The sequence below is a fragment of the Myxine glutinosa genome, chromosome 13, assembly GCF_964187855.1.
Source record: "Myxine glutinosa chromosome 13, kmMyxGlut1.1, whole genome shotgun sequence".
Lineage (NCBI taxonomy): Eukaryota > Metazoa > Chordata > Myxini > Myxiniformes > Myxinidae > Myxine > Myxine glutinosa.
In genome coordinates, this window is record NC_136273.1 from 54,154,739 (window position 1) to 54,169,677 (window position 14,939).

Consider the following 14,939-nt stretch of genomic DNA (forward strand, 5'->3'; position numbering starts at 1 on the left):
CTTTATAGCCACATCACTTGGTCATTGTCGTGTTCAAATATCAGCTGCCTAGCTCAAAAGGTTCAATATCAAAAGAGATATTGTCCAGATGAGAAAGGAAATAAATCAGTACTTAATTAATCGATAATAATTAAGTAACTCATCAAGTAATTTATTAATAAAAAAAACAAAAAATACAGTTTTTGCTAAAGCACTTACTCACTATTATGACTAAATTTTTTTATTTTTTTATTTTTTTTTTTTTTGTATACAAGATCGAGGCTCGTGAAAGAGCGAACATTAATCACACAGAAAGACAAACAGACACATAAAACAAATAACATCGGGAGCGGTAGACAAGATGGGGAGAGAGGGGGAAGGACACAAACACAACATTTGAGAGCAGGGACCGAGAGACATGGAGACATCGAGAGATCTGTGGGTGGGAGAGGGCTTTGGGGGGGAGGCATGTGAAGGGGGGGGGGAGGCATGTGAAGGGGGGGAGGCATGTGAAGGGGGGGGGGGGGGGTGGGAGAGGTATAAACATATGGACACTGCCAGGATTTCCAGGAAATAAGTTGGAATTTCAAACAAGGTGGATCTGGGGTGAATTAGTGGGGGTAGAAAAGATCAAGGTTATGGATGGGGGAAGATAAGAGATGGTGGTGAACAGCTGTTTTAAAGACCTGGAGGGAGGAGAGGGATTGAAGGGAGTGTGGGAGTTTGTTCCACAGGCGGGAGAAAAGAGGAATGAAAGAGTGAAGGTGAGCAGAGAGCCGAGATTTCGGCAGTTTAACCATCAGAGGGTTGCTGGCAGATCTTGTGCGACCTGTAGGAATATTTGGGGGACAGAGCACAGAGAGAGCTGGGGGAGCAAGGCCGGAGAGGAGTCGGTAGAAGACAGAAAGACCACCTACCTGCCTGCGGTGAGTGAGTGAAAGGCCCTCAGAGATAGCTTCATCGCGGGAGATTCCAATGATTTTGAAAGCTTTGGATTCAACAGCGTGAAGCCGAGCCAGGTGTGAGGCAGGAGCACCAGCCCATAGGGGAGAACAGTATTCCATTGAGCTGCGGATGAAAGCCTTGTAAGTGGTGAGGAGCTCAGGTGTGCCGAGGAAGGACTTCGCACGACGGAGGATGCCCAGTCGGCGACTGGCTTTGGAGGCCAGCTTGGAAATGTGGTTTTCCCAAGAAAGATCATGGCAGATAGTGAGACCCAAAAGCTTGAGTGACAGAACTTCTTGGAGAGGATTGTTGAGAAAGTAGATGGGAGGGTTGTCCAGTCGATCTTTTCGGAGAGACATAGTAAGAGAGTGAGATTTGGCAGGATTGAAAGACATGTTCCACTTGTTTGACCAGTCTGTGATTTTGTCCAGGTCTTCAGAGAGTGAGGAGGCTGCAGACTGCCGATCTGAGGGAAGAGGAATGGAGCGGCAGAGAGTGGAGTCATCAGCAGAGATAGAGAGGATTTTCCAGAGAGTCAGAGAGATCATTGATAAAGACCAGAAAAAGCACAGGGCCCAGCACACTTCCTTGGGGAACTCCAGCCTGAACAGGAAGGGGAGATGAGAGAAATCCATTCAGGGCCACACGTTGACTACGACCAGAGAGGAAGTCCGCAAGCCATGCATGGAGATTTCCATGGATACCATAGGAGGAGAGTTTGGTGAGCAGAGCTGGGTGCCAGACCGTATCAAAGGCCCTTGATATGTCAAGGGAGACAGCTCTGATTTCCTGTTTGGCATTGAGGACCTCCATCCATTGTTGAGACAGCAGAAGCAGCATGTCCAGAGTAGAGTGACCTGGTCTGAAACCAAATTGATGATCAGAGATCAAGCCATTGGAGAAGAGGAAAGATTTCATATCCGAAGCAATGATGGATTCCATGACTTTGCTGATAATTGGGAGCAGGCTGATTGGTCTGTAGTTGCAAGGATCTGTTTTTGCACCTTTTTTGTGTAAAGCGGTAATGTTAGCTGATTTCCAGGATGCTGGCAGATGACCTTGAGCAAAAGATAGGGTGAAAAGAACAGAGAGAGGGTGAGATAGAGCGGCAGAGCAGGATTTTAAGACCCGTGGGCTGATGCCGTCTGGTCCAGTTGCAGAATCAGAGTCGAGGTTTGACAAAAACTCCTCCACCTTGTCAGGAGAGAAGGACACAGAGTCCAGGAGCAGTTGGGTTCGACTGGGAAAGGTGGGAACAGAGAGAGATGGGTTTGGGACTAAGGATTTCGAGGCGAACACAGAGTTGAGGCATTCGGCTTTGTCACGTGCGATGTCAACTGTGTGGCCATTTGAGGTAAGGGAGGGGATGGAGGGGGAACAAACACCAGAAACGGATTTGACCAGACGCCACCAGGATTTGGAGGAAGGAGACAGGTTTGAGAGTTCATTCTTGAGTGAGGAGAGATAGTGCTTCCTGGCACTCCTGAGGGTAGACACACACTTGTTCCGAGCTTGGTGGAAGGAACTGAGATTTCCTTCAGTTGGATTAGCCTTCCAAGAGGCAAAGGCAAGTTGTTTCAGGGCAACTGCCTCACCACAAGATTCAGTGTACCATGGACGGGAGGAAGGGTAAGACAATTGAAGGCGAGATGGGATAAATCTGTGCATGAGAGAGATCAGTTTGCTTTGGAAGAATTCCCAGGAAGAATTGATGTCAGAGGCAGTGGAGATGGGAGACCAATCCAGACGATTGATGGCTGCTTGAAGACCGTCCCAGTCGGCCTGAGTGAAATGCCAGACTCGTCGACGCTGAGGAGGCTCTCTGAGAATGGCCAGAGAGATGTCCACTTTGACAAGCACATGATCAGAAGAACCGATTGGAGCAGAAGAAGAGCAGCAGACATTAGCAGGGAAGTTTGTCATAACCAAGTCTAGAAGAGAAGATACTCCATTGGCTGAGATCCGGGTCGGGAAATTGACAGATTGTGTCAATCCCAGTGAGTCACAGAAGTCCTTTGCTGAGGTGCCATGACTAGTGAGAGAGGAACCCACACCCAACCAGGTGGCATGATGACAGTTGAAGTCACCACATATGAGGAAGAGAGAGTTGGGATGAGTGGATAGAAGTTGGTCCATGTTGTCAGACATTGAAATGTAGATGGAGTCATCACTGTTTGGGGGACGGTACAGAACACATATGAACAAAAGGTGGGAGCGGAGAGGAAGCCGTAACCAGAGGTACTCCTGCGGGTGAGGAGGAAAGAGAGCAGTGCAAGGAGAGTGAGGAAGAGAGTTTTTGACAAAGATAGCCACCCCACCACCAGGCCGAGGCTCAGGTCTATCATACCGGAGGAGGGAGTAACCAGGAAGAGATATTAAGGAATCAGAGACATCTTGAAGGAGGAAAGTCTCTGTTAAGCAGATCAAGTCTGGATTGTCAGAAGCAACCTGTATGGAGAGATCAGTCAGGTTTGAGCGAAGGCCCCGGATGTTTGAGGTCCATACCGTTAATGAAGAGAGAGGGGGAGCATCGGGTACAGGACAGGGGAGGGGAGGAGTAGGGTAAGATGAAGGATGAGAGGGGGAGGTAGGGAGAGCAGTTGATAGTGTTTCAGATGTTGCAGAAGAGTTCCAAGAAAGGGAAGGATGAGGAGGATGAAAGGTTTGCTGGTGAAGGGATGCGGCACAGTGAGGGGTTGTTTGAGGGGGGGGGCAGAGGAAAGTAGAAGGTTTGGGGGGGTGGAGGTATGAGATAGAAGGGAGACGAAGTGGGGAGGAGGCAGCTTGGAGGAGGAGGGGGGAGGAGAGAGAATTGGAGAGGAATGATATGGGGGGAGAATTGAATGGGAGGGATTGGGGGGGAGTTTTGAAGGGGAGGAGTGAGGGGGGAGTTTAGGAGGGGAGGGGCAAGGGGGGAGTTTTGGAGGGAAGGGGAAAGGGGGGAGATCAGGAGTGGAGGGGCAAGGGGGGGGATTAGGAGGGGAGGGGCAAAGGGGAAGTTTAGGAGGGGAAGGGCAAGGGGGGAGTTCAGGAGTGGAGGGGCAAGGGGGGAGTTTAAGAGTGGAGGGGCAAGGGGGAAGTTTCGGAGTGTAAGGGGGAAGGGGCAAGGGGGAAGTTTCGGATTTCAGCTTCCTAGCTCAAAGGATGGCTGAGATATCACCCGGACAAACAAGAAAACAAACAACCGGAGTGAAAACTGAGTACTCCCTTTCAGCACGCGTCACTGGCGGGCCCAGCAATGACATAATGCAGTGCCTGGAGATGTCATATGAAAGGAGCGGTGTACAATAATAATCTCATGCAGGCAAGAAGAGGGTGTGTAATGGTGACAATTGGAATGTTAGAACCAAACCAAGTCAAAGTTTTGTGAACTATCTACCAAGTTTCGTATTAATAATAGGGAAAAGCTTTTACGAGATGGTATTCATAGAATACTTACCCTGTACAGTCAAGTTGGTGCAAGCGAACTCTTCTGTTTTTGAAGGGTTCTTTTCTTTCATGCAATAATGGCTGCCAGACCACGTGAGCGATTACATCATAAATTTATATTCTCCAATACCATTGTTGCGTAGATCATACTGAAGAAATTTCAAAATGATCAGACCAAGTGTTGTCTGCCGAATTATGACGTAATAATTTAGGCACCAATGCAGTCATCGTTAACAACACTTATTCCCCATACAGAGTCCTTTATAACGAGTCATGTTTCAATTTTTTCCATGGAGCAGTTTTGGAGAAAGAGGTACGTTTTTTTTTCTTCAGTTTTTCCAAGTTGGCATCCATAACACGTGATCTATGACGTCATAATTATGAATAAAAAGATTACACAGGCAGAGGCGCTCCTATGGTAAAATTTTGTGTCAATTGGACCAACGGTTGCCGAGAAAATTAGTTTTAAAAATGCAGGCACGCATGTACGTAACCGAATGCCTAACCCTGCTTTTCGCTTCGTGAGCGCAGGTTAACTACCTTTCTGGAATGAATCAATTGCTTAACTCCACTTTACGCTTGTTGTATCTCCATTAAAAACTGCTGATAAGGAACGGCCAGCTTGGCAAGCGCTAGCAAGCTGTTTGGTAACTGAACATATCGCTGGACAGCTCAACAGCATTCAGTATTCAGTATACATACAAAACGGCAACAAAAGGACAGGTTTTTTTTATATTTAAATTAAAGATTTCAAATATTAATCATGACTATTTCCCTTGTAATGGAACGTACCTTGTTCAGTTTTTTAACGTGGTTTTAAAATGAACATCGTGATATTTTCAGAATACAGAAGTGATAGAGTGTCTGAAAGTGTACATGCACATTTCAAAGTGAACGTGTGCACAAGTTCTTTACAGTGTACTTCCGAGGCGGTAATAAAGGCCTAAATAAAAATAGTGCCATATTCTATGGTGCTGCCTTCACTTCCCCTCCCCTTACGCTTACCTCCGTCCACCCCCATACAACTCTCTGGGCGATGTTTGTGCCTTTATTTAAATGCAAAAAAATGCGATAAACCATAAAATCTCTTGGCCTGAGCCAAATTTCAAAATTTAATCTGGGGAATTGAGCTTAGCATAAATTCCGACTGCTGAAAGAAAGTGTTCATCTGCTAAAAAAAAAAAAAGCAAAAGAAAAAAGAAAAGTGTCTCTGGACATCTCCGGGCCGTGTTTTCTATGACCGGGCATATCTTAATTGCCATTTCAGCCATGTGATTAAAGAGCATAGATGATACAAAGAACACTTACTTCAATCTTCTGAGGAAATACTCTCCAACCGACACAGACAAATGGTCCAAATACAGCTCACGTTCCATGTTAGTGGGCAAACAATGCAACTCTTGGTGAATACACTTAGTTATAAGAAATGGTGATTTATTAAAATTTTCAGATTTCAGCACTTATTTAGTCCACGAGATCCGCTCCTCAAACCCGAACACATATTTTGATTATATACTGTAATTAGTCCGTGACAGCAGATCGTATTTCCAAGGGAAGGCACATTTGAATAAGCCGAAACAAAATGGAGGCTTAGAACCACCCCGACGAGGTGAAGTTGGGGTGACCCAGGATAAAGCCTTTAAATAAGGTAAGCCATCAATTATCTTCAAAAGGGGTGTTTAAATTTATCCAAGCATCCAGTTTTCATTCATGCACTCCTTCGGAGTTCCCTTAGTATGCATGCAAAGTTTAGGGCCGCTAGGTTTCATGGTTTTGGAGTTACGGAGGATACACACCACACACACACACACACACACACACACACACACACACACACACACACACACACACACACACACACACACACGTTATAGATGTAAATAAAAAATAAATATATTTCCCCATTTTTATTTTAGCACCGTTGGAATATCCATGAGCATGCCACATTGTCTCATCCCCACTCCTCCCATAATTCCCCCCCAATTAAATCACATTGTTTTGACTAATATACAGTGGAACCTCGACTTACGAGTGCCCCAACTTACGAGTTTTTCGAGATACGAGCCGTCACTCTGGCAGTTTATTGCTTTGAGATGCGAGCCGAGATCCGAGTTACGAGCTTTCGCCACCCGGTCACGTGGTTATCTTGCCGTGCACGTACAGTATCTCTGTCGTAGTATAGCGCTGCATTTTAGTTTTCGCATTTCGGTTATTTTGAGTTTACGCCGCCAGGTGGGCTCCGGTCACGTGGTTATCTTGCCGTGCATGTACAGTATCTCTGTCGTAGTATAGCGCTGCATTTTAGTTTTCGCATTTCGGTTATTTTGAGTTTCCGCCGCCAGGTGGGCTCCGGTCACGTGGTTATCTTGACGTGCACGTACAGTATCTCTGTCGTATAGCGCTAATGATACATAACGCCGCCGATAATGATATGATAATTTATGATAATCTATGCAGCACGACGTGGTCCTCACGTCACACAAGGCGCCTTTGCCGGCGCAAAACGGCTCTCTCAGGGTCAAACTCGGTATCGTTTTGAGCGCACGGTTCAGACCTTCAAGAAAAAGTTTATTTTGTAAAAATCGAGCCACGCGTTCAAAAGATATGACCGGTTTTGTTCGCCGGCACGTCGGCGCTCGAATCGAATCGAGTTAAAACGAACACTGCCGTTGTCGGGTCCGTCTGAGACAACCACCGGGCCTAGAACGCTGGGACCGGTCTCGTTGGATAGGCCTGGATCAGATCTCGAAACGCTGGAAGCTGCACCTCTCTGTGATAATCTTGTGGACCATGACAAGAGATCGTGCGACACGTGGTTATCATGCCGTGCAAGTACAGTATCTCTGCCGTCAACTTGTTCAGAGTGCCGGCGATAGCTCGCCTTCTCTTTGTGGAAAACACGGTGAGATCCTTAACATCCAACAACTAATGGGACGCAAACGGGGCGCCCAGTTTAGCGGTACACACATTGATGAATCACCCTGCCTGTGATTCACCCATGACAGGTTATAGCTGGGTCGGGATTCAAACCCAGGCTGGACAGTTTAGACTTTAGAGTCAAGTGTGCGTACCTCCAGTCCAGGCCATCCTGCCAACTTGTATGCTGCATACAGGTGAAATATAAAGCGCGAGATATTTTTATATATAATGTATATTTAAAAAAAAATTGGTGTGGTTTTTGGCGGGCTGGAACGGATTAATAGCATTTCAATGCATTTCAATGGGGAAATTTGATTTGAGATACGAGCAATTTGAGTTACGAGCTCGGTCACGGAACGGATTAAACTCGTAAGTCAAGGTTCCACTGTATTTGGTCTGGTGTTGGTGTGGCACAGGCATGATGGGTCAAATGGCCAAGGGAAGGCATCGAGTTTACTGGTGTATATGACACTGCATGAACAGTGGTAAATGTCTGGAGTTTTTTTTTATTTGACCTTTAAAATGATTATTCCATTTAAATTGAATTATTGTATATAGAAAAGCACTGCATAGGGTAAGGTGTTCTATTAACTATCTAATTTAACATGAACTTGTTGATTCTTCAGAGAAAATGTCCAGGCAAAAACATTCCAAAATAGTCTCGTTTCCAGATCAGGAACAAGGCCACACACACCCCAAAAACAAAGGGGTGGGGTGGGGAGTTGACTATTTGTCCTCAGTTTATGACAAACACAAAGAGTACTCTGTGCACACTCAGTATAATCGGCATGTGCAGCAGAAATAGGACAAAATACTGATTCCTTAACTGGACTGCAAGATTATGTTTGTCCTTTCTATGATAGTTTTGAATGTATCTGCAATGCATCCATCATTAAGAAAAGCCGTGCAGCACTATATAACCTCACCTCTCGTGAGTCGTACACATGGATCGAGTGATCATCGCGCACCAACACATATCGCTCCTTCCAGCGTCGTCCATCTTCTGTGTGGAGGAGTTTCCGCTCAAAAAGGATCTTGTCTCGCACCTGTGTCTGTCAGCATAGGTACATCAGCACCAATATTTAGCCAGTGGGAACATCTGACTAATATAAGATACCCAGATAATAAAATCCATTCTAGATACTGAGCACCAAGCTGAAAACAAGGCTCAATCACAGATTATATTTCATTTACTTGACCACACATTGTTATTTATTCAGTTTAAGTGAGACCAAAATATTAGATTTGAACAAGCGAATAATTTAATGAAAAAGCCATTATTTATTCAAAAGCTCTTCCCAAAAAAATAAGCCACAGTAATTTATCACATGTGTTCATCAATATACTCAGCACCATTTGAACAAAAATAATCTACGAGATGTTGCCAAAAGACCTGTACAACTTTGCTCAATATATTTAGTACCTCAAATGATACAACGATACCCTTTGTTTTATATGATACATCAACTCAAAGTTTTCTTTATTTTCAGGTATGGTGGTTTAATATAAAATATAATGGCTACTCCACAGGCGAAAGCTCAGTGCATCAAATGGTTAATCGAGACGAGACGCATCATGCAAGTTCAGCGTAATTTTCGTACAATGTATGGAAGGAATCCGCCATTGCGGACTAGTATCAGGGTGGTGCAAGAGATTTAAAGAGACTGGAAATTGTCAAAAACAGAAAAGTGGCGGTCGACCAAGGACAAGTGCAGCAGACGTTGGAGTGCATGAATCATTTAAATAAAGTCCCAGAAAATCAATCCAACACATTCAGAGAACTGGGATTACCAACCATCACCGAACACAGGATTTTGCATAAAAGACGGAAGCTTTATGCCTACAAGATGCACATTCTGCAGGAACTCAAACCAAATGACAGACCAAAACGCAAGGTGTTTGCCTTGGAAATGCAAAGTCGCACAGAGGATGACGAAGATTGCCTGAAAAAGGTCATGTTCACAGACCAAGCTTGCTTTCACATATCGGGGAAGGTCAACCGGCACAATGTGAATATCTGGGGCTTTGAAAACCCCCACGTGGTCATTGAACACATAGGTGACAGTCCATAGGTCAATGTGTGGTGTGGCTTTTTCCATGACCACTTGGTGGGTTTGTTTTTGTTTGCAGAGGATATAGTGACATCAATAATTTATATGACCATGTTGATTCGCCTCCCCACAGATTGAAGACCTGCAACCCAATATCATTTTCAACAGGACAACGCTCCCCCTTATTGAGCCTTAGTCGTTCAAGCCATCCTGAATGAAAAATTTCCTGGTGGCTGGATTGGACGAGACAGACCAACCACCTGGCCTCAATGATCACCAGACATAACCCCCCCTTGACTTTTGGCTGTGTGGGTTTGTCTAAGATGTTGTCCACAACACCAAGGTGGCAAACTTGCAGGATCTTCGTTCTTCGATTACAACTGCATGTGCACTGATGGACGCAAACATACTGAGCCGAACATGGCACCTTGATGTCCTGCACGTGACAAACAGAGCTCAAATTGAAGTGTATTGCCGGTGTGCACAAAACGTTATGAGTTTATGTATCATATAAACCAAAGGATATCGTTGTATCCTTTGTGGTTCTAAAAATATTAACAACCAAAGTTGTCAGGGTCTTTATGGAACTCCCTGTATATTGGAAATATGTTAGCCGAGAACTGACTCGAAGCCGGCTGACTGAAGCCTCTTTTGCAGCACATGTCGTTTGAAGAAAGCAACTATTTAAGGATCATCTCTAAGTACAAGAGAAAGCAATCCAAGTCATACCGTGCTGAAATAATACCCTCAATTGGAAATGTGGATCAGCAGCTTAGCCTAGAGGTATGTACACTCATCTCTGAGCTGTCTCGCCGGGGTTTGAACCCAGCCCAGCTATAAACTATCATCATGCTTAGCAGGGAGGATGAGGCATCAATGTGTGTGCCATCCCTCAGATGGGGGTTAAACTGGGCACCTGTCTGCCTGCATTAGTTAATGGACATGAGATACCACGGTGCCGTTCGTGAAGGGTATCGCCACAACATGGCCAAATTACAATTTCCTGCTCCAACATACAGGGGACAATGCAGAAGCACAGCCACACCCCTCAGTAAGTGATGTTACTCAGACAGGTGCTGCATATGAGAGAAGAATACATTTCGAAATCAGAGGTATGGGACTTTTCAATTGTTAATGACTCACTTTGCTTCTTTTTTACTAAAGCAATCACACATAATTAACAAATAGGACATTCAAATACCATGACTGTTATGGTGCAGGTACCATGCACCACAACTGGCTATTACTAAATGTACTCTGACCAACAGGAAGTATCTGCAACACACCATTTTGTCGTTGGTCACAAACAAATAAGAAGGGATAGCCAGAAAAAGTGAGCAGATTGCATAAAGCAGATCCTGCTGCTCACCAATAAGTAAGCATATAATGAAAGACCAGCCTTGGGACAACGAATTGAATTGAAAAGCTTGGTTATCAACCTCAGGATATTTTATGAACAATTACTTCTACCGATTATGAAGAGGGGCTTGGAAATTCCAAGATGGCACAAAATGTTACTCTCAGGAATACATGTACAACTAGAACAGCACTCGTAGAGCACATAGTCTCGCCTCGTACATTCTTCCTGAACAAAAATACCATCATTAACTGAACACGCTACTATTATGGCCCACTGCTATTATGGTCCATATAAGCGTGGTGTTGGCTTAACCGTTAAGGTGGCTTGCTTAAAATCCGAGGGTCTTGAGTTCAAGCCCCTGTCGTCGTGGGTCAACTCGGCCTGTCATCCTTCCATGGTCGGAAAAACGAGTACCGGCTAGCTGGTAAGGAGGCATTGCATCAGTCGTGCAGCCACACCCCCAGAAAATGATGCAGCCAAGAAGCCACAGGCTGCATACAAATAAATAAATAACCCATTTACCCATATCATCCATGCACCCTATTATTGTCACATAGTTCCTTGGCATGGGCTTTTCATGAATGTCATGACATAATTTCATGAATGTCATAAATTTAATTCTTCACTCACATTGGGTCATCGATCAGATATATGAAGTTTTAAATTTTCCAGATAAATATTTCAATCCAACCAATTATGGCTGGAATGTCACTTCACTGATGACATCACCCTTATCACACTATATACCACATGGGGGAGTTGATGACATAATTATGCCGTTTCATTTTTTTTTTGTTCAGCGGTTTCAGAGAAACTGTCAAAAAATGTTTCCCCCTTTATGCAATATGGCTGCCATACCATGTGACTTGTGACGTCCAAGTCAGCAATAAAATATTCTCCATGGAGAATCCCTCCTATTTTAGACGTTTTGCATTGATCGAAAAAGCAGTTGCAAAAACACACACACACACACACACACACACACACACACACACACACACACACACACACACACACACACACACACACACACACACACACACACACACACACACACGAGAAAGCCTATAAAGAAAACTAAATCCTAATAAAAATGTGATCATGTGTTGACCAAACAGGAAAACTTATTGTACCCCTGCTGCTCTTCTATTTCATATCTGTTAATCAAGTATTTAAAAAAAAAAAAAAAAAAAAAGTGTGGGGAGGGAAAGGAGAACAGCTTTGTCATCTCAACGAATACGGTGGTCGATTCTGTTTACCTTTCAGTGGATAAACTGTGATTAAAGATTTTCATCAGAGAGATGCTACCTTGCGGTGCAGTAGTTGTGGTTGTATGTCGGCTCTCTCCTCAACCTCCCTCCGCACAAAACCGAGCACGCATACAGGGTACTGCTCTCTGTAGTATGATGCAAAACCATCCAACACCGACTGTGCCTTTTCTGCATCGTTTGAAGACAGGTGGAAGAAATAATAAGCATGAGCATGTATATGTCCAACTTCCAGAGTGGACAAGACATTAATGCACAGAGCAAAATCGGTGTGCAAAATACAATGGAAGTTTCTATGTCCGTGTCACTCACCTGAGTTGTCAAGAGCACACACACAGACTTAGTGTTGCATATCATGTAGGACACAAAGTGATGCAAGTACACGAGGTTTGTTATGGCACAATCATGGGCAACATCGATTCAGAACAGAACAGAATGTTTCAGCACTTCACGACCTTGATGCATAATCGAGAGTTTGCTTACTCAAGGTTTACCGCAATTTGGATAATCATCATCTATGCCATTTTATTATGCAGCCCTCCACCCCACACATTTTTTCATGATTTCCACCTGAATTTTTTTTTTTTTAATATGTGTATGTATATATATATATATATATATATATATATATATATATATATATATATATATATATATATATATATATATATATATATATACACACATATATATATATCAATGTTATTCCTTTTGCCTCAATGTTACATATATATATATAGGAGAATACGCTGGATAAGCATGTCGCTGCGTCCTTCAACGACTCCTCAGCACCATCCCTACACACACCACTGTGTGTGCTATTGAATGAGGTGTTTTTACAGCAGCCGGAGTGCAAATCCTGCCACCAACCTCCTTGAGGGTGGACCCAGTACCCTGGTACTCATTTCGCAGTCCTCGGAAGGATGACAGGCTGAGTCAACCCCACCTGGTATTAATTCAGCAGCTGAGCGGGATTCGAAATCAGGACCTTAAGATCCCAATCCCACCGCAATAACCATTAGGCCAACACCAGGTGTTATGAATATATATAATCGATTAATATGGCTCCTAAATGCATGCACTAGTGATGCACTTACAAGATAAGATTATTTTGTGGAGTGTTGCCCAGAAGGCAAATGAACCGGTAGTTAGCCGACTCCAAAGTATTACTGGTTGGACGGTGTCTCATTCTCCCCTCCAGGACTTCATCCACCGTCAACCTTTCATCACCCAACCAACTTAATTGCTAGTTTTATTTGGTTTGCCACATATGTATTTCTTTGGGGTGCAGTGGAACAAAACAAAAACAGCCGAAAAAATTACTAAATCTTACCTGATTCCACACAGAAATCCTAAAATGGCCAGGACAATATTATTGGCACCCTTTCGAAATTAGAAATGATAAGATTGCAAGCAGGTGATTCTCCTTTACTTTGGAATTGAACTCACCTATGGTGAGTTGCAGGTGCCTGCAATATAAAAATCACTCATTCAACCAGTTTGAAGGGAGAAAATGAGTGTTTCTGCTGTTTTGTGTCACCATAATGAGCATGGAGAAAAGAAAGAAAACCAGAGAATTGTCTGAGGAGGTCAGACAAGATTGTAGCCAGGCATGGGCAATCTCAAGGCTACAAGTCCATCTCCAGAGACCTTGATGTTCCTGTGTCCACCGTACGCAATGTTATCAGGAAGTACAAGGCACGTGGCACTGTAGCCAACCTCCCTAGACGTGGTCGCAAGAGAAAACTTGATTAAAAATTGCAGCGAAGGATTGTTTGAATGGTGGAGAAAGCACCTCAATCAACTGCCAAACAGATTCAAGCTGGCCTTCAGACACAAGGTATGACAGCTTCAACTCGCACCATCAGTCACCAACTCAATGAAAGGGAGTTATATGGTAGGTGACACAGGACTGAGAGAGAGACATAAGAAAGCCCGACTGGAGTTTGCCAAAACACACCTGAAAAGACAAAATCCTTCTGGGAGAATGTCCTGTGGACAGATGGGACGAAATTAGAGCTTTTGGATAAAGCACATCATCTCGACGTTTACAGAAAACAAAATGAAGCCTTCAAAGAAAAGAACACCTTCCCTACAATTAAACATGGAGAAGGTTCAGTGATGTTTTGGGGTTGCTGTGCTGCCTCTGGCACTGGGTGCCTTGAACGTGTGCATGGCATCATGAAATCAGGAGATTACCAAGGCCTTCTGGAGAGTAATGTTCAACCCAGGGTCAGAAAGCTGGGTCTCCGTCGAAGGTCATGGGTCTTGAAGCAGGACAATGACCCCAAACACTTTAAAAAGCACCCAGGAATGGTTCAAGACAAAATGCTGGACTGCTCTGAAGTGGCCAGCAATGAGTCCAGATCTAAATCTGATTGAACACATGTGGGGAAATCTGAAAACAGCAGTTGGGAGAAAGAACCCTTCAAATCTGGGAAGACTGGAGCAGTTTGCACAAGAGGAGTGGGCCAAACTGCCAATAGAGAGGTGTAGGAAGCTCATTCATGGTTATAGGAAGTATATAACCAATCTTGATGTAATAAGCAGGGTCATGTCGGCTTAAGGATTGTCTGTTTGAATGTGCACCATACGGAGGGTGGCGCTTTGAAATCGGTAACAAGGGATCAAGTGAAGGAAATGTGTGTAAAACCTCTTGCAGCAATCTACCTGTGGCACCGGGAGACAGGAAAGAGAAAGGGGGCAGACCTATGATTGTTTCCTAAAGGGGGTGGAGCACAACACATTGAGGGGCAGAAGGTTGTCAAGGGAGACAAGGGAGGAGATGAAAAAGGTGGAATTGTGCGAGTTCTCAGGAGAAGGGGAGGAGCCTGTGACACGCAGGAGAGGAGTGTGTCATCTCTGAGGAGAGCTGGCAAATTCTGAAGAGAACTGAGAGAGTTCAGAGGGGATTGAGAGTGCAAGTGCTGGTTTTCTGTGTTGCACGCAGTGTGGAGAGTTTTAAGGAGGTCATCCTGCCTTCGCCTT

General features: G+C 44.3%; 1 protein-coding gene across 2 annotated transcripts in view; it reads right to left on the bottom strand.

Annotated features, from left to right (window-relative positions):
- LOC137438949 (protein Niban 2) overlaps window positions 1-14,939 on the bottom strand; it is a 163,203-nt gene that overhangs the window by 67,807 nt on the left and 80,457 nt on the right. For both annotated transcript variants that reach the window (XM_078767514.1, XM_078767515.1), the window contains exons 2-3: window positions 11,992-12,122; window positions 8,199-8,324 (exon numbers count right to left, since the gene is read on the bottom strand). In XM_078767514.1, the coding sequence (XP_078623640.1) occupies window positions 8,199-8,324; window positions 11,992-12,122 (257 nt within the window). The remainder of the gene's footprint in view (window positions 1-8,198; window positions 8,325-11,991; window positions 12,123-14,939) is intronic.